Source organism: Ascaphus truei, chromosome 4, assembly GCF_040206685.1.
Source record: "Ascaphus truei isolate aAscTru1 chromosome 4, aAscTru1.hap1, whole genome shotgun sequence".
Lineage (NCBI taxonomy): Eukaryota > Metazoa > Chordata > Amphibia > Anura > Ascaphidae > Ascaphus > Ascaphus truei.
In genome coordinates this window covers 412,208,196-412,228,928 of record NC_134486.1, presented here as the reverse complement: position 1 = coordinate 412,228,928, position 20,733 = coordinate 412,208,196, and the positions used below count along the sequence as shown (strand labels likewise).

The 20,733-nt window shown below is 48.0% G+C and overlaps 1 protein-coding gene across 4 annotated transcripts in view; it reads left to right on the top strand.

Moving 5' to 3' along the window:
• The window catches only part of DNAH8 (dynein axonemal heavy chain 8), a 1,091,167-nt gene that overhangs the window by 17,004 nt on the left and 1,053,430 nt on the right, over positions 1–20,733 (top strand). For 3 of the 4 annotated variants that reach the window (XM_075598772.1, XM_075598771.1, XM_075598769.1), the window contains exon 3: positions 20,485–20,619. The exons of the other annotated variant lie outside the window; for it this stretch is intronic. In XM_075598772.1, coding sequence (XP_075454887.1) covers positions 20,485–20,619 — 135 coding nt within the window. The remainder of the gene's footprint in view (positions 1–20,484; positions 20,620–20,733) is intronic. 4 annotated transcript variants of the gene reach the window in all.

Genomic DNA, 20,733 nt, shown 5'->3' with positions numbered 1-20,733 from the left:
TTTTGTATTTTCAAATATTTCCCAGGCTCCCTTTAGATAATTTACAAAATCTTCGCTGTCGCTCATAAAGTTTGGGAATCTAGGTGTTCGGGCTTGTTCTACCTCAGGGGTGAGCAAACTTTTTATGCCGAGCCCCCCTTTTCATCCATGAAATTTCTCGGGCCCCCCCTGCCTGATGTAATCAAAATCACATGACGTCAGTGCATGTGCAGTGCATGACGTCAGTGCGAACCAGCTTTGTAACGCCCCCGCCACGCGTCTACAAAAAAAGTATTTATAGCACAAATTACATAACTTAAAAATAAATATTATAATATTTGTCTAATAGCGTTCCCATTTCTGCTGTATTATTAATCTCTCTCTTCCCGCCACATTAGAACACCTCAGGACCTCTCTAACCTCTTCCAGTCTCTCCCTGTATTTCTCACTCCCCCTTCAGTCCCTCTCTATTCCTCCCCTCAGTGTGTGTCTCTTTCTCCCTCCCCCCATTGTCTCTCACTCTCTCCCCTCTTCCAGTCTCGCACTCCTCTTCCAGTCTCTCCAACTCCCTGTATTTCACACTCCCCCTCCAGTCCCTCTCTATCCCTCCCCTCAGTGTCTCCCCCCACTCTCTTTCCCTCCCCCTGTGTGTCTCTCTCTCTTTCTCCCTCCCCCTAGTGTCTCCCTCCCTCCATTGTCTCTCACTCTCCTTCCAGCCATTGCCTCTCCCTCCCCCCAGTGTCTCTCTTGCACTCTCCAACCAGCTATTGTTTCTCCCTCCACCCGGTGTCTCTCTCACACTCTCCCTCCAGCCATTGTGTGTCTCTCTCCCTCCTGCCAGTGTCTCCCTCCCTCCCACCAATGTCTCTCTCATCCCCATCCCCATGTAGCTCTTTCACCCCCCCTCCCCATGTCACACTCACTCTCACCCCCCTCCCCATCTCACACTCTCACCCCCCTCATGTCACTCACACCCTCCCCATGCCTCAGTCTCACACTCACTCCCCCATGTCCCAGTCTCACACTCACTCCCCCATGTCCCAGTCTCACTCTCCCACCCCCCCATGTCCCAGTCTCACTCCCCCCCCATGTCCCAATCTCACTCCCCCCATGTCCCAGTCTCACTCCCCCCCCATGTCCCAGTCTCACTCCCCCCTATGTCCCAGTCTCACACTCACTCCCCCATGTCCCAGTCTCACACTCACTCCCCCATGTCCCAGTCTCACACTCACTCCCCCATGTCCCAGTCTCACTCTCCCACCCCCCCATGTCCCAGTCTCACTCCCCCCCCATGTCCCAATCTCACTCCCCCCATGTCCCAGTCTCACTCCCCCCCCCATGTCCCAGTCTCACTCCCCCCCCATGTCCCAGTCTCACACTCACTCCCCCATGTCCCAGTCTCACTCTCCCACCCCCCCCCATGTCCCAGTCTCACTCTCCCACCCCCCCATGTCCCAGTCTCACTCCCCCCCCATGTCCCAATCTCACTCCCCCCATGTCCCAGTCTCACTCCCCCCCCATGTCCCAGTCTCACTCCCCCCACATGTCCCAGTCCCCCCCCACATGTCCCAGTCCCCCCCCCCCATGTCCCAGTCTCACTCCCGCCCCATGTCCCAGTCTCACTCCCGCCCCATGTCCTAGTCTCACTCCCCCCCATGTCCCAGTCTCACTCCCCACCCATGTCCCAGTCTCACTCCCCCCCCCATGTCCCAGTCTCACTCCCCACCCATGTCCCAGTCTCACTCCCCCCCCCATGTCCCAGTCTCACTCCCCTCCCATGTCCCAGTCTCACTCCCCACCATGTCCCAGTCTCACTCCCCCCCCATGTCCCAGTCTCACTCCCCCCCATGTCCCAGTCTCACTCCCCCCCCATGTCCCAGTCTCACTCCCCCCCCATGTCCCAGTCTCACTCCCCCCCCATGTCCCAGTCTCACTCCCCCCCCATGTCCCAGTCTCACTCCCCCCCCCATGTCCCTGTCTCACTCCCCCCCCCCCATGTGCCAGTCTCACTCCCCCCCCATGTGCCAGTCTCACTCCCCCCCATGTGCCAGTCTCACTCCCCCCCCATGTCCCAGTCTCACTCCCCCATGTCCCAGTCTCACTCCCCCCATGTCCCAGTCTCACTCCCCCCCCATGTCCCAGTCTCACTCCCCCCCATGTCCCAGTCTCACTCCCCCCCATGTCCCAGTCTCACTCCCCCACATGTCCCAGTCTCACTCCCCCCCATGTCCCAGTCTCACTCCCCCCCATGTCCCAGTCTCACCCCCCCCCATGTCCCAGTCTCACTCCCCCCATGTCCCAGTCTCACTTCCCCCATGTGCCAGTCTCACTCCCCCATGTCCCAGTCTCACTCCCCCCCCCATGTCCCAGTCTCACTCCCCCCCCATGTCCCAGTCTCACTCCCCCCCCATGTCCCAGTCTCACTCCCCCCCATGTCCCAGTCTCACTCCCCCCCCATGTCCCAGTCTCACTCCCCCCCCCATGTCCCTGTCTCACTCCCCCCCCCATGTGCCAGTCTCACTCCCCCCCCATGTGCCAGTCTCACTCCCCCCCCATGTGCCAGTCTCACTCCCCCCCCATGTGCCAGTCTCACTCCCCCCCCATGTCCCAGTCTCACTCCCCCATGTCCCAGTCTCACTCCCCCCCATGTCCCAGTCTCACTCCCCCCCCCATGTCCCAGTCTCACTCCCCCCCATGTCCCAGTCTCACTCCCCCCCATGTCCCAGTCTCACTCCCCCCCATGTCCCAGTCTCACTCCCCCCCATGTCCCAGTCTCACTCCCCCCCATGTCCCAGTCTCACCCCCCCCCATGTCCCAGTCTCACCCCCCCCCCATGTCCCAGTCTCACTCCCCCCATGTCCCAGTCTCACTCCCCCCATGTGCCAGTCTCACTCACCCCATGTCCCAGTCTCACTGCCCCATGTGCCAGTCTCACTCACCCCCTCTCCCCATGTCACTGATGCAGGAAGCAACGAGATGCTGCTGTGTACTGTAGCACAGCGCCACCTAATGGCCAAAAGAAAAATTGCAGCTGCAGACGGCTTTTTTCCCTCTGCTCCTGGCAAAATCGCCGCTGCTTCCTGCGCCCCCCCTAAACAATCTTGCGCGCCCCCCAGTTTGCGCACCGCTGTTCTACCTAATCCCATGTCTAGATCTAGGCGTACCATCGCATGATCGGAAATAATTATCTCTCCCATTTCTATGTTCACTATTTTGTTAAGTAGGTTCGGTGTTATAAGGATTGCATCAATTCTTGAAAATGGGTTATGTACGTTGGAGTAGAAAGAGAAGTCTCTCTCTAATGGGTTACCGTAATTTCCGGACTATTGAGCGCACCTGAATATAAGCCGCACCCACTGAATTTTAAAAAACTTATTATTTTGAACATCAATAAGCCGCACATGTCTATAAGCCGCAGGTGCCTACCGGTACATTGAAACAAATTACTTTACACAGGCTTTAACGAAACACGGCTTGTAACAAAAATAAATAGGCTTTAACGAAACACGGCTTGTAACAAAAATAAATAGGCTTTAACGAAACACGGCTTGTAACAAAAAATATAAAATTAGCGGTAAACAGTAGCCTACCAAGAAAGTCATTGGTCACTATCTTCCTCCTCCTTTGCACTGAAACCACTGAAGTCATCTCGTTCGGTGTCGGAGTTAAATAGCCTCAGAATTGCTTCATCCGATATTGGATCGTTTTCATTGTCGCTCTCGTCACTTTCATCCGGAGGCAAATCCCCCGCTGAGCCCTCTTCAACACGCAGCAGTCCAGCCTTTCGAAACCCGTTGATGATAGTGGATTTTTTGACAATGCTCCACGCTGTCAGGACCCACTGGCAGACTTGACCATTATTTGCTCTTCGCATGCGGCTCGTTTTAGTGAAGGATTTCTCCCCACTTGTCATCCAAGCCTCCCACTGAACACGGAGCGCCACCTTAAATGCACGATTTACACTGATGTCGAGTGGCTGCAAATACTTTGTTGTGCCCCCAGGAATCACAGCTGGAATTGAGTTTGTCCTCTTGATGGCTTCTTTCACCGAATCTGTTATGTGGGCCCTCATGCTGTCCAAAACGAGCAATGCCTTGTTCCTGTGAAAGAATCCTCCTGGTCGCTTGCCGTAACACTCCGTATGCCATTCATGCATTAGGCTTTCCGTCATCCATCCTTTCTTGTTGACTTTCACAACAATTCCTCTCGGGAATTTTTCTTTTGGCATCGTCGTGCGTTTAAAAATCACCATCGGTGGAAGCTTTTCTCCCGATGCCGTGCAGCTCAGAACACAGATGAAGTGCGTTTTTTCATGCCCAGTTGTTTTCAACGTGACGGATGATTCGCCTTTCCTGTTGACAGTCCGAGTGAGAGGCAGGTCAAACGTCAGAGGAACCTCATCCATATTTATGATGTCGTGCGGGCCAATGGAATGCTCCGCTATCTTTGCATCAGTGAATTTGCGGAAGTTTGAAATTTTTTCCTCGTAGTTGGGAGGGAGCTGCTGACACAGACTCGTCCGTACCCTGATGGACAGGCCTTTACGTCTCATAAATCTGAGACACCACGATGGTCCACCTCTAAAATCCTCAAACTTCATTGCGGTGGCGATTGTTTTGGCTTTCAGTCGGATCTGCACAGTTGAAACACCTCGGCCGTCTGCTCTCTGTGTGTTGACCCAGTCTTCGAGCTCATTTTCTAGTTCGGGCCATCTGCTTTTGTTCCCTCTGAAAGCTTTAGTTGTCTTTTTGCACTGAGTCAATTCCTCACGCTGCTGTTTCCAACGTCTTATCATCGACTCATTAAGACCAAGCTCCCGTGCAGCAGCTCTATTTCCTTTTCCAACAGCCAGATCAATCGCCTTCAACTTGAAAGCTGCATCATACACTGGCGACACACTTTATTCGAGCTTGGCTAGTCCCACGAATTCGGGTATACCCGGGTGTATTGAGGTTTGTGACTGTTTTCTGCCCGAGTACATTGAGTTATTTTCCAAACAGGGATTGAAGCATTTTATTCCCGCTGGCTGCAATACTGCACAGTATATATATATAAACTGCATTACAATTCATGAATTTATGCCATCTGGTAGACACGCGAAGCATTGCAGCCTATTAAATCCTAATCATTATCATTTAACAGATCAGCCGCCCATCAGCCAGGCATGAACCCAGGCTGGGAAGGCAAATGCAACGGGGCTTGTCAGAGGTGAGGAGCGGCGCATTCCAGGTATCTGCCAGGTACATACCGGGTATTTGCTCGAATAAAGTGTGTCGGTGCAGTATGCATTTCTCCGTGTCTTTGCCATGATGAGGGTGACAAAATGACTACCGTAATCAGAATTATGGGAAGTTTGAGCTCGATTTAATCTAAACAGTAAACAAAAAAGTTGTTTGACCTTAACCCGTTCGGCAATTTCATTGGTCTAATGAAAGCTTCATGCCGCCAAAAAACTGAGCACGTCACAGAATGTGTTTTTTTGAAGAAAAAAAATTTGAAAGCAGGAAAAATCCATATATTAGCCGCGTCATTGTTGAAGCCGCGAGGTTCAAAGCGTGGGGAAAAAGTTGCGGCTTATAGTCCGGAAATTACGGTAAGTGTTCTCCATCCATCCACTACCCCTATTGCTGTTTTAATCAATGTCATGTTTTTGTTTGGATACTATCTGTGGGAGTGCTGTCTTTGTGGCTTGATCTGTCCAAGAACATGTCTTGATCTGCATTCCAGTCTCCTCCCAGGACAATATTCCTGTGTTTATATTTCAGTATCTTGTTTATTGTCTCTTGAAAAAACTCAAGACTTGTGGTCATTTGGTCCATATACATTACCTAGGAGGTTAATCTGTTCCCCCACTCCTGACCTCCGCCGCTATAAATCTTCCCTCACTGTCTCTCTCTGTGTTAATTATTTCTAGGGAAAGGTTTTTATTTATAAATATAGCTATTCCCGCTTTCTTTCTTATAGCCGAAAAAGACACTATGTCCTACCCAATCTCTTTGGAGTTTACTACTTTCTTTTTTTTATAACTTTCATTTTTATTTGGTTTTACAATGCATAACATTACATCACCACCCAATAGCATGTATTAATGGGTAACCATATGCGTCCAAACGAACTTGACTGCTATACAAGACGACAGACAAACGACATCTACAGACGAAATGGGACAAAACATGACTTACCAGACTGGGACGGGACACATGGGGTGGGGTACCTGTGCGAGCAGGCGGGGGAAAGGGAGGCACCGAAGATTGCTTCTGCGGGGGGAGGAGCTGCACCTTGGTATGTGACCTAACTTGCTCTCTACGGCCGGTAGAAGCGCCCTACTCTATCCGTTGCTATGTCATCGTCTGGTCTGCTTTGCTGAAGGAGAACACATCTGATTTTATTAGTGCAAGATTGTGTCGGCGTCTATCCCCGGGATGTCTATTTGGGCTAACCATGGGGCCCAAACTTTTAGAAATTGAGCCAGAGTCGTTGACCCAACTAGTCAACTGTTCCATCTGGCAGATATGCCAAATTTAGTTCCTGATTTTGGGTAAGGCTGGTAATTCCGGTTGTTTCCACAATGCTGCGATCTCACACCTTGTGGCGGTTGCGAAATGCGCCACCAATTTGTGTGTCGCGTTGGACACACCCCGGATCCGTCTGCCCACTAGGAACAGCCTGCCCACTAGGTCCAGGGGGATCTCCAAGTTGAGTATCCGCTGTAACCAATCTCTAATGGTTTCCCAAATCGGGACCATGTTCGGGCAGGACCACAGCATATGTTTTAAGTCAGCGATTTCCCCGCACTGTTTTGGGCAGAGCGGGGAATATCCCCTGATGAATTTAGCGAGTTTTACTGGGGTATGATACCACCGCATTAGGACTTTATATGCGTTCTCCTTCAGCGTGGCGCATATTGAGCTTTTAGCTGATGTTTGTAGGATTTGATCCCAGTCCTCGTCCTCTAGCGTCTCCCCTAAATCTGTCTCCCATTGTCGCATGTATTTCAGTCGGGGGGCATCCGCTCTCTCTGGACAGATCACCTCCCTGTACATCCTAGATGTTAGTCCCCTCGTGTCCGTTTCTCTAGAACACAGCTGTTCAAAATTGGTACGCGCTGGTCGAATTGGAAATTTGTTATAAAATGCCCTGACCTGGAGGAATCTAAAAAATTCTGTGTTTGGCAGTTTTTTCTCTGCTTTAATCATTTCGAACGTCTTGATAAATTTCCTTCCTTCCAGGTCTTTCAATCTTTTATACTCCGCCTGCGTCCATTTCAGAAATCTGTTACCTAACAGCCCTGGAGCAAAATCCGGATTCCCCACCAGGGGGGTCATCAACGATTGTTTAGTGGTCAGATTAGACTTAGTAGACTCCCAGACCGTCAGCGAGTTCGCAATTGCGCAGAGCGGCATCTTTATTGATTTCTTACATTTTTTTGGGAGCCAGATTAGATCGTGTAACTGCACTGGGGCGCAGCACTCTTTTTCTAGGGCTACCCACCGTCGTTTGGCGGGGTTCGAGTGCCATTGGACAATTTGGCATAGTTGTGCCGCCTTATAGTATGCCATCAAGCAAGGTACCGATAACTCCCCTTTCGACAGCGGCCTTATCAGTAAGCCTTTTGCAATTCGTGGGCTTTTTTTTGTTCCAAATGAATTGAATGATATGAGCCTGCAGTGCGAGGATCTCAGCCTGAATGAGCGGTATTGGGAGGGCTTGAAACAGGTATAGCATTCAAGGAAGTAAGTTCATTTTTACGCTATTGATCCTGCCAAACCAAGAGATGCCATAGCCCGCCCAAACCCTGAGATCCTCCCTCAGCTTCTTCATTAATTTGGGAAAATTAGCTTTGTATAAAGTTTTGTATTTGATATATACCCCATAATATTTGATTACGGAGGGCTGCCATTTAAAATTGAAATTGAGCTCTACCAATTTTTCGACCGGTTTGGCTAGGTTAATATTGAGGGCTTCCGACTTGGACTGGTTGATTTTGAATCCCGAGACCATGTTAAATGTTCTCAAGATCTCGAAGACGTTGGGCAGAGAGGTGAGAGGTTTTGATAACGTCAAAATCACATCATCCGCATAAAGTGCCACCTTATGCGATTGCTCTCCTACATCTATCCCTGATATATCGGGGCTTAATCTGATATTAGCTGCAAGGGGTTCTATGCAAAGGGCAAATAACAAAGGCGATAATGGGCACCCCTGTCTCGTCCCGCTAATGATGTGAAATAATTCCGAGGGGAATCCCTGGTGTTGCACTCTTGCCGTGGGGCCATTATAAAGGGCTAAAATCGCCTCTAGGAGGCGCCCCCGAAGCCAAACGCCCCCAGCGTCTCTCAGAGGTAGGGCCAGTCGATCCTGTCAAAGGCCTTTTCCGCATCCAGACTTAATACCATTGACGGGATATTTTTTCTTTTGGCCAGATCGATCAAAACGATAATCCGTCTGGTATTGTCTGCCGCTATAAAACCAACTTGATCCGGGTGTATCAGCCCGGGAAGGACAATGCCCACCCTGTTAGCTATAAGTTTAGAGAATATTTTGATATCAGAATTGATCAGGGATATAGGCCGGTAGCTCTTATAGTCTGCCGGGTCCTTTCCGGGTTTGTGGATCAGTGAGATGGACGCCTGGAGCATCTGCGCTGGGAAGGACGCCCCTGCCAGTATCCCATTAAATAGTTTCAGCAAGTGAGGAGCCAGGATTTTACTATATTTCTTATAATATAAATTTGAAAAGCCGTCTGGCCCAGGGGCCTTGGCTGGCTTTAGGGACTTCATTACCTCTGATAGTTCCTCTAGAGTGAAATCCCCCTGCAGCGCCTCTCTTTCCTCCCTGCCCAGCATCGGCAGCTGCGCCTCAGCTAAGAATTTCTCTAATGTGTCCGTGGTCTTTTGAGTGTGGCTGACCTTGTCCCCGTCGTAGAGTGTCGCGTAATAGTTTTTAAACACTTCTACAATCTGTCTAGGATTGGAGGTAAGGTCCCCCCTCTGGGATTTGATGGATGCTATACGAAAATTTGGAAGCTTGTTTCGGAGCTTATTGGCTAGTACGGTATCTGGCTTGTTGGCTTGTTCATAGAATCTGCACTTGGACCATGCTAACTCCTTTTCGGCCTGGGAGGACAGCACTAGATTAAGCTTAGTTTTAATATCTGATAGCTCCTTCCAGATGTCTTGATTTTTATTGGTTTTATGCTGTGCAGTGAGTTGTGCCAATTTCTCCCGCAGCTCTATTATCTTTTTCTCTTTCCCTCTTTTACATCTAGCTGCTATATTCATTAGTATTCCCCTTAGGGTAGCCTTATGGGCCTCCCATAGCGTGGACTGTGAGGATACACTCCCTTCATTTTCTTGAAAGTATTCCTTAATCCGGTCCCCGATTTCAGCTTCCGTTGCGGGAGCTTTTAATAGGAGCTCGTTGAGCTTCCAGTTTGCTCCAGGTCTGTAGTGTATCTAGTGTACACCTCAGCTCTACCGGTGCGTGGTCTGACCACTTGATATCATGGATCTCAGTATGGCCGACCACGGGGACCACTCTGTTGGATACTAGGAGGTAATCTATCCTACTGTAACTGTTGTGGGGGTGGGGAAAAAAAGTATATTCACGGGAGCCTGGGTGTTGTTCCCTCCAAATGTCTACTAGCTGACAGTCTTGTATGCCCTTGTGTATTGATAGTACGTCCAGTTTGTCGGTAGAGTTAGTTCCCGTACATCTGTCCAAGTCTGGGTCTAACGCGTGATTGAGATCTCCTGCTAAGAAAATATTGCCTTTCGCTACTTTATGCAGCTTGTTGAAGAAGCAATTAAAGAATGCTGAGTTTTGTTCGCACGGGGCGTAGATTGAGGCTAATGTTAGGTTTTGGCCCTGGATTTGGCCCTATTACTATAATAAATCTACCTTCCTTGTCTGTGGATTTTCTCTATGGAAAGCGCTAATCGATTGTGCACCACTATAGCTACCCCTCTTTTTAACGTTAGCAGAGGCCAAATAAAAAGATCTATAGTTTTATCTAGATATTTTGGGTGATTGGTGTTTGAAAAGTGTGTTTCCTGCAGGAAGATGATATCTGCCTTCTTCCGATTATAGTCCCTAAATGCTATTCTGCGCTAGTCTGGACTGATAAAACCTTTAACATTATGTGACACCATGATTAGCTCTCTACTCATCTTTGCTGGTATTGGTGCTTGCTCCGATATCAGGTATGGACACGAGCTGTGTGCCGTTCGCTGCTGTGACCGGTACTTCTGCTGTTATCCTTCTGCATCTCCTCCGGATCCGATACATATGGGTGCTGGAAGGGGGATAGGAAGACACGAGGGGGGGGGGGGGGAAACATTGAGACAAACACAACACATACATCATGGTCTCAGGGCCCTGGCATAAATACTCTGGTCCTGAGTCCAGCGCCCTTGGGTGCACAGTGGAAGCGGCCAAACTCTTCCTCCTCCTTCGCCTTGCTCCCCCTCCCACCTTAATTCCCACCCAGGGGACTTCGCCGGTAACCTGGATCGAGTTCATCTTGTGCCCCGGCGATCGGCCCATGCGGATTCCGGTGCAGGCCCTAACCCCTGCTGTCCGGCCCCACTCTTTTAGTTGCTATAAACAAAAACTCTCCTATGCTGGGTTCCCCTCACCCTAAATGCCTTCTAAACAGCTACCGGACCTAGCACCCCTTCTCTGCGACTGCTTTTCCCCTGATGTACTTCACTGTGTGGAGCGTGCTACCCCTGCGTGGTGCATGGCCAGACGTGCCGCAGAATCCTATATTTCGAGTGGCATTTGTGATCGGGGTTACCGCATGTATTGCTGTTATGTTCCTGGATCCTTGACTATACCTGAGTTATCTATATCTTGGTTACGTGTGTCCCCTCTGCCTCCCTCCTGATCCCGCCCCACCATTTCTAGCTTCTTAATTTGATGCAGCCTTCTCACCTTACTCCTTCCCCCGTTTAAACTCCTCGTCTTCTCTAATATCTCTCCATCACTTCCACTAGTCCCTTCACTTTGCTAACCTACTCTTGCCTTCTAACTTATCACCTTCTCGTCACATTCCTTCTCGTCTACTTGCCTTTTCCTCTCTACCTCGACTCCCCTCTCTGCTCCTCTCTAGTCCAGCCTCCAACCCTTCTATCTACTTCCTCTCTCGTCCTTACCGTCCACCCTATGCCACCTACTTGTTCCACTTGCTCTATCACCCCTCACTATGCTTCACTTCCCCCTCCTTGCTTATCATCTAACGTCCCCTGCCCCTCTTCCTTCTTTGGCCTCCTTTTCCTTACGACCCACGCCACTCTTTTGCTGCCCCCTAACCTTTCTCTCTCTCCGCCGCCCCCTGTGTTCTGTCAAAAATCACTTCCACACTCTTTCTTTTAATGTCTCCGGTATAGTCCGCGCTGTTCACTCCGTGCTTCTTCGGGGCTGTCCATGTTCTGCATCGTGGCCTGTCTGGTGCAGCTCCATCTCCTTTGTTGTGTAGCGCGGGCCCCAGGCGGTCTCCTTCCTCCGGCGCTCGATCCCCTGCATGTTGGTGCTGCGACTTCCGGCTCTTCTGAATTACGTGGTTGCCGGTGTTTCCTGCGACCCGTGCCACCTCCAAGATGGCCGCCCTGGGTCCCGCCGCTTCCGGTGCCGTATTTCCAGTGGACGCCATTTTGGAATGGGCAACTCACCGAGGCGGACGCATCGTCAGCAGCGCTTCCCGCTCGACCCGATCTTCCTGGTTCTGCGTGCCACGCTGAATGCGCTGTCTCTTGGGCGCCATGCCGCCTCCACGAGGTAAGTCAAGTTTCTTTTTAACAGGCTTCCACTGTCCATAGTATGGTGTTTGAAGGATATTGCAAGCCTCAGCGGTAGCTAGCTTTGTAATGGGCCATAGGCTCCTACGACGGGCCAGGGTGGACTGTGCTAGGTCTTGGAAGACCAGTACTTTTGCCCCTTCAAACTCCATGTTGGCGGCATTCCTTGCTTTTTGCAGCACCTTCTCCCTTGCCGTGTAATAATGGAGCCGCACAATAATGTCCCGCGGCTGTTCATTTGATTGCGGCCTGGAACGCAGTGCTCGGTGGCACCTGTCCATTATGAGCTTGTCTTTTGGAGTGTCCGGGCAGAGATGCTCCAGCCACCGCGCCACATACTCCTCACAGTCCCCAATGTTCTCCGGTATCCCCCACCACAATACTCGGGCAAACCCTTTTTCTTGGGGGTTTTGGTGAGCTTTTTCGACATCCCTGCAGTTGTAGCTTGTGTGTGCTTTGTTTTTCGGCGTTTACCGTTTTTTTCCGTTTTTGTATGTGTCATTGTATAGAGCGAGGCACGGAGCTAAAAGGCTATGCTGCCATACTCCTTGCCATCGCGCATGCGCCTCCCTACTACTTTCTTTTGAGTCTAAATGCGTTTCCTGTAGAAATGCTATATCTGCTTTTTGTTTTTTTTAAGTAATTTAGTACTTTTTTGCATTTTATGGGATTGTTGAGTCCCTTGACATACCATGTTATTATTCGTGTGTGCATTTTATATATGCGTGTGTTCGGTGAATTCTATGTATGTGTTCTTTGTCTCTTTCCTGGTTCTTGTTGATTATTTTATTCTGGGGATTCTTATTCCTTTCTGCTTGTTTCCAACACTTTTTTTTTTTTTTTTTTTAATCCGGCATGTCAACGTGATCTCTGCCGCTAATTGCTAAATTATAACTTCTAACTTTTTTAACTTTTAACTTTCTTATCTTTTCTGGACTTCACTTTTTTCCAGAGGTGTACTTTCTGACTTCCTGGACAGTATATCAGGTGTATCTCCTTGTGTGTGCACTTTATCCTCCGCATACCTGCTGGGGGATATATTATTTTTTATTTTTATTATTTTTTGCGGTTTTCTATACTGTATTACTTTTATATTTCTTTTTACTTGCCCTTCAGATGTTCTGGCCTTATTTATTAATAAGTTTGTTTGTATGTTAAGTTATCTTTGTGTCCCTTTTGCTTGACCCAGTGAATTTCCTGTTTATGTTGTGAGTGCTATGTAGGTTGGGTTTACACCCCCTCCATCTATTGTCTTGGTCCCATTGTTTTATGTTCATGTGTTTGTGTATCTGTGTACCTCTCGTCGGTAGCATAGTTTCTCGTCTTTGTCCCCCTTGGGGATCGGTCTTTTTCTTGCTGTTGTGGTTTCTGTTTCTATCTGATATCTGTCATTGTCTCCTCTTGTTCTATCTATATTGCTCCACCCCAGTTGCGATACAGGGAGCTCATTGGAAGTATACAACGATAGGAAAACAATAAGAAAACACAGTTAGGTTAGTGCATGATATTATCATACTATTGTGGTTTACATTTGCCTCTTCTTTTCCCTTTATCCCCCCCTCCCCTCTCTTCTCCCCCTCCCCTCTCTTCCCCCCGCTCCCCTTTCTTTCCCTCTTCCTCTCCACTTCCCCTCCCTCCCTTTCCCTTGCCCCTTTCCCTCGCCCCCTCCTTTTCCCTCCCCTCCCTCCCTTTCCCTCCCCTCCCTCCCTTTCCCTCCCCTCCTCCCTCTCCATTTCCTTCTTCTCTTCCCCTTCTCTCCCTCTTCCCCCATCTCGTATCCTGAGGCAGCTTTTGTCCCCCCTCACTTGTTCGTTCTTTCATGCCTCCCCCCCTCCTGGTTTGATCAATATTTCGCATCAAGTCCAAGATATATATGTGTGTTTGTTGGTATGGAATTATAGAACAAGGGATCCATGTGGGGTATGATCGCGTGCATACATACACACCTGTACACAAATACCTATATATACATACACATACAGTACACATGTATTCTCATGCACCCACATACATGCCCACACACACATATATATATATATATATATATATATATATATATATATATATATACATATATATATACATATATACATATATCCATACACACCCACATTTATTTTTTATTTTTTATAGCAATAAAGGGTCATCTGTACTAATTCAGTCACTTTCGGACAAAATGGGCATCGGGGCTCTGCATACATCTCCTTCAGCGTTCATCATCTCTTGCGGCGTTCCGATCCTCCTCTGCGCCCCTGGTTGCTGTCATCCTTGCCACATACTTTTCCGCCTGGTCGTGGGAGGTGAAGGTCTTTACTCCTGAATCGGTATATATTCTTAGGGTTGCCGGATGTATTAGCGCAAATTTCTGTTTTTGCTTGAATAGGGTGATACAAACTGCTGAATTCCCTCCTCTTTTGTGAGACCGTTGCCGAATAGTCCTGGAAAATCATAATTCGCTTGGTCTCATATGTCTATTGATCCAATTCTTTGAAGGCTTTGATAATCCTTACTTTGTCAATGAAATTGAGGATCTTTGCTATTATCGGTCTAGGTTTAGTTTCTTGATCTTGCCTTGCAGCACCCATTCTGTGTGCTCTCTCGATCTTTATTGCATGGTCTGCGGAGAGCCCAAGGTGCTCTGGGATCCATTTTTTGCAGAACTTGTTTGATATTTATTTGATAAAGTTGATATTGTTTTACTGATTCAGGCACCCCTAGCAGTCTGATATTATTTCGTCTAGACCTATTTTCAAGGTCATCCACTTTTTCCTCCAGTATGCAGTCTTTTTTTTTCTCAATTCTTCTACTGCTTGGTGTGTTTCAGATATTTCATCCTCCACATTGCTGATTCTAGCTTCAGCCTCTTCTATTCTTGCGGTGTGTGCTATAAGTTCGTTTTTCAGCTCATCTATGGATTTCTTTACTTTGTCAATTTTTTGCTCTAACTGTGGCATAATCTCCCTAGCCACATCCTTAGCAATATTTACATAGTCTGACCTTGTGTGTCGCTGGTTGCCTGCTTCATCGGTTTGGGCTGATTCTCCTGCAGCTGCCTCATGGCTGTCGGCCATTTTGGGAGTCTCTTTCCTTCTCTCTCCTTTATCTTGTCTCTGCTACTGTTTTGGAGCCATCTGCCTGTTCCTGGAGAGAAATTTCTCCATGCATTAGTCTCCGCCTGTTTGGGGGCTTGTCCCTTTAACTTCTGGAGGTGATTTGCCGGCGGTTGGTGAGGAGTTACGGCGGTTTTCCCCGACGGACCAGCAGAGCTCCTGTCAGTGCGACTTCACAGGCCTGGCGCCATACCGGAAGTCTCGAGCAATTTTTTTTTGAGCGATTCAGTCTTTTATCACTCACATCACCGCTTACTGAATAGCAGTAGACATTTTGGGCGATAAGTGCTTGATAAGTGGCTTATGAACGCTTACTGCATAGGCCCCTAAGAGTTCCCCTCACAACCTTATACTTATGGTTGGAGTGCCCATGGACCCAAATATAGATTCTGTGCTACCTAGGCATGAACTGGGTATCCCCCTTAACTTAGCTACAGGGACACTTTGCATCCCTTTGCCCCATTTACCTTTCTGGGCTGTGCTGAAGCAGGATACCCTAGTGGTGAGTCGTGCAAGCGTTTTCAAGGGAAAATATTGCCGGGACAATGTGCCTACGTGTATCCGAGAATCAGGCATGATTCCAGGGTACATTTTTAGGGGAACAGACAACTCCGGACCCCAACTAACTAGGCACATTCTGACACTTTCTCCACAAATCCCCCCTTGAAACTCATACCCCAGCAATCCCTGCTTGCTGGCATCCCTGGAAAGGCAAAAACACAAAAAAGCTTTATTACCGCAAAGTACAGGTTATGCAGTTATAGTTACTGGGCTCAAGTGCTGACACTCTTGAAACCTAATTTTCGGATCGAAGGTAACCTTTATTAAGAGCCTGGTTACCCCCTCATCGTCACAGAGTGTGCTATATAAAGATCCCCCAACTGTGCCATGTCTCAAATGTCAAGAACACTAGTAGGTCATGGTGACATGAATAGCTTATTTTTACAATACAGGTGATACCTTTATTCCTTTGCTGCTATGGTTTTCCATGTAAAAGCTATGACAAACAATTATCTTATTATTTTACTGTAACTTTCCGTTCATCGTTTCCATTTAGTATTTCTGTAGTTTAAATTTGCATATGTGCAGATCCTTTGACATTTTGGGCCTCATGAAGTAACGTTCATAAGCCATTTATCGACCACTTATCGGCCAAAATGCGTACTCCGATTCAGTAAGCGGCGATAAATGCCTGTATAGCCACTTTTCTGAATGTTCATAAACACGCGCGATTCTAGTAGCCGAGAGTAGGTTATCGACGCCTATCGCCGCTCTAGAATGGCGATTTTCTCCCCAAATCCAAACGCCAGAAAAAGCTGGCAAGTTGGTGGGGAGAAGCGTCGATAAGGCGGCGAGACGGCACTTAGAACATTTTTGGCCTTTTTCCTGCCTCGGATTGATGCCGGGGTTCTCCGGAGCTGATAACCATTAATACCAGCACTGGAGATCCCCGGCATGCATCCGATGCAGGAAAAATGCATTTACAGCCACTTCATTACCTTAGCTGCTAACCGTTAAGGCAATGAAGGGGTTAACAACCCGTGCCAGGCTTATTGTGGCTAGCGGGTGTGGGTAAAGGGGGTATTTGGCCCTTAGTGGGTGTTTAGGCCTTGCGGGGGTGTTGCGGGGGACTTAACCCCTTCATTATCTTATTTAGTACCGCTAAGATAATGAAGGGGTTAACCCTACCGCTACCCACCAGCAAGGTCTAAACACCCATCCTTAGGACTAATACCCCCTTCACCCACCCCCGCTACCCACAATAAAAACTACACAACAGCCCCAATACCCACCTTCTAGGCCCCAATAAACATTGCAATATTTAATAAACACCAATACACCCCTCCCCCCGTTCCCTCCATACTGTAAAACCATGATTTATTTTTTAACATAGAAACAATAGGGGAGCCCCTGCTACTGCCACAATGGTTGTAATGGTAAGCGGTGCTATTGGGTAGTGATGAATACAGAACTGGTAGAGAAAGAACCCAAATAAAGCACTCAAGCTTACCCTCTGGTGATTAATGTAGTGTTTAAAACGTAATCTTTATTATTGAGCAACCAAATAAAATAAAGGGTATTAAAATGACAAACTGAAGGTATGTGCTGGATCCAAATACTGACAGCCGTATAGGCTCAGGATCCTAATATGTAAGTGCGTCAATAGAACATACTACTAGCACACTAGATAACAGACCTTGTGAGGGATCTGTAAGGGAGTAAATACGTACAGGGAAATCTCATACACAAGATAACATTCGCTGTAAATCACTGGGACAAGTGACCTAATAAACCAAGGTAAAGAAAATAGAGTGATTGGATTTACAGTTGCCGGTGGGTAATTATGGTGTCACATTTATATTATATTGGTATACCACAATTCAACCAGCAATAAACAAATGTGATCAGAGCTCAGCTGAGTGCTCTCTGTGTAACTGTGGGCAATGGTGTTTCTGACTTGAGCTCAGGTAACCTATAGGGGATCTTCAGCAGTGATCAAGGTAGGTGTATATATCCAGTGGTCGACAAGTCACCAAAAAATCGACTACCCGAACAAAAAAATATACTCGCCACCTAATACCACACGTGTGCTGCTTGGGCCAATAGGAGCTCGCCACGATGTTAAATCCACTCGCCCGGGGCGTCCAAATGTATAGGTTTGTCGAACACTGTATATATCTATCAAAATCAGGTACGCTGAGATGGACCTGCTAAGGTAAATACTTAGGGCCAATGACACTGTATACGGTCCCTATAGATACAGACCCCTGAGCGTAGATAGGTATATCTGTACAGCTAGCACCAGTACTTTGACCTCAAATAACCTTGGGGTGAAACATTTGTTATAGAGGATGTCCTCTGTCCACCCTGTGCGTTAGAAAGGTTTGTAGCATGTAGGTACTGAGGCATCAATTGCAATGGAACATCAAAGTCAGCTATGTAAAGCACAGATGAGGCAGCTTCTACTGTTCACAGAAATTTAATTTGTACTGATAGGTTTTATTTTTTAACATACAGACTTAATACCCCAGGCCTACGGTATTCCCCGGTGGGCCCGACGGGTGTCCGCAGGTCCCACAGTGCACCAGAGAGGGGTGCCCACAGGTGTCTGGGGGTCTCCGGGTGGTCCCCGCGGGTCACCGTGGGCCCCAATGGGGTCAACGGGTGGGCCTGCGAGTGCCTGGGGGTCCCCGGGTCATCCCCACAGCTGTGGGGCCCCTGGTTCTTCCCTGCAGGTGGTACCCGTGGGCGTCCGGGGGTCCTCAGTTGGTCTCCATAGGTCCCCGCAGACCTAAGGTACCAACCCTGTATGTCAACAAATAAAACATGGGTCTACATTTAAAAAAATACCCCCCCCAACAAACACACAGTAATGGGCAAAATAACTATTATCCAGATATGGATAATAGATTATTTGGCCATTAAACACAACATTAACCAGCATAAATACACTAAATAAATACAGTTCTATTTACCACAGCAATATGAAGGTCGTCCTTGTCAGCATACTGCAGGTTCTCCGATGCCAGAAAGCATACATACATAACAAAAACATTCTAATGGCCCCTAACCCCTTCTTCACCTTAGCGGTTAATAACCCGCAGGGTCCACCTGAGGGCCCGCAGACCCCCGTGGGAACCACCCGAGGGCCCCCAGACAACTATGGGGATGACCCAGGGACCCCCAGACACTAGCGGGCCCACCCGTGGACCCCATTGGGGCCCGTGGGGATTACCTGGAGGCACACGCGCCTAGCGGGGACCACCCAGATACCCCCAGACACCTGTGGGCACCCCCCTCTGGTGCATTGTGGGGCCTGCGGACAACCGTAGGCCTGGGGTGTTAAGCCTGTATGTTAAAAAATAAATCATGGTTTTACATTATGGAGGGGCAGGAAGGGGGGGTGTGTTATATTGATGCTTAGCAAATGTTTTTTTATATACATTTAATTCTTAGTGTAGATGTGCAGGGGGTCTCCGGAGTAGAACCGCATTGGTTTTATGTCCGGGGACACCCTGCTTTCCGAGATACAGGCCCCTTTATGTTGTCACGTGATCGGGACATTTACATGCATAGGAGATACCGGCACCCCATAAAGGGGCCTGTATCTCTGGAAACAGTGGAGCCCCGGACCTCAAACCAACGCGGTTCGTCTCCGGCTCCGGAGACCCCCTGCACATCTATACTAGGAATAAAATGTATATTAAAAAACTTAATTTTCGGGCGAGATTTTTGCTGGCAGAGGCGGCTCTCTCTGAGCAGCTCTCTGCAGCAGAAATGTTTCGCCGGGTTAGGTCTTCTCAGAGGCTCAATCCTATTGCAGGCAGCAAATCACTCGTTTTTGGAATTTTGCTATGACAGGTAATGAAGGCTTTCTGAATACCGTGATAGCAACGCTCCAAAATACGGCAATATAAATGGCTCAGCGATATTTTTTTGGTACCTTTACTGCATAGGCCCCTTTGTCTTGCTCTACAAATGTTCATAGTACAACTGCCTTGGAGTTGTGACACCCTCTGATTAAGAATCTCTGTAGTATACATTATGCATTAAGTGTTGATCATGCAATACGTATTTTCTTTAAAAAAAAAACAACTTTGCAATATTGACAAGCTCTGGAATTGCTGAAGTTTTCTTTTATAATTTTTAGTGGGAAGCCCTCTTGAAAGGAGTAAGTAGGCTTTTGCCGCTCTAGAATGCTTTTTTTCTGCATTGGATTGATGCTGGGAGTCTCTGGAGCTGATACCCTTTAATATCACCCACGGGGACCCCTGTGGGGCCCCTGGACACCCATGGGAACCACCCGAGGGCCACCAGTCACCCGTGGGAACCACCCGATGGCCCTCAGACCCTCGTGGGGATGACCTGGGGACCCTCAGACACACGCGAGGACCACCGGGGACTACTTGTGGGCTCCCAGACACCCACGGGACCACTTGGAGGCCCCCAGACACCCGCGAGGACCAACCGGGGACCCCTGCCGTCCTATAATATCAATCCTGTGAAAAAAATATAATATATTTTATGTGGGGGTACAGGGGGTGGGTGGTGTTTTAGTGGTTATTACTTATTTTAATACACATTTTATTACTAGTGTATTGTAGCAAGGGGTCCCCGGACCGGAAATAAACGCGGTTCTGCTCTGGAGACCACCTGCTCATCTACACTAGTAATAACATTTAAATAAAAAATATATACATTTCGGGGGAGATTTGCACAGGGAGAGGCGGCTCTCTCTGAGCAGCTCTCAGCAGCAGATATAACTCGCCGTCTAAGGCCTTTTCAGGGAGGCATTTATCACATCGCCGGCAACTCGCCTTCTTTGTAAATTTTGCTATCACAGGTAATCAATGCTTTCTGAATACCGTGACAGCAACGCTCACAAAAACGGCGATTTAAATGGCCCGGTGATTTTTTTTTTAATGAACCTTTAGTGCATAAGCCCCTAAGACTTTTTTCATACTGTATATTCTTTAATCTTTTTAATTATTTAAAATGTCACCAATGTATTTATTAATATGGATACCAATACTACTGTATAGATGTTAATTAAACATTGTATAATGCAGCACATTTCACATAATTGTATATTTCAGGCCAGATATAGAGAAGCAAGAGAACAACGTAAAATGAAAATAAACGCTGCGTATAGGTACATATTTGAAATCTTGGCGGACCAGCTTGCTTTGGATCCTGCAACTGTTGAAGAATTAATATTGGATGGCCACTCTGTAAGTTAATGTTTTATATAATGTTAACATTTAATTGTGAGACAGGAAGCTTCAATAAGAGGAATCCTAATTTTGGTCAAAAAATTTAAAAAGCACATCAATGCTTTTTTTTTT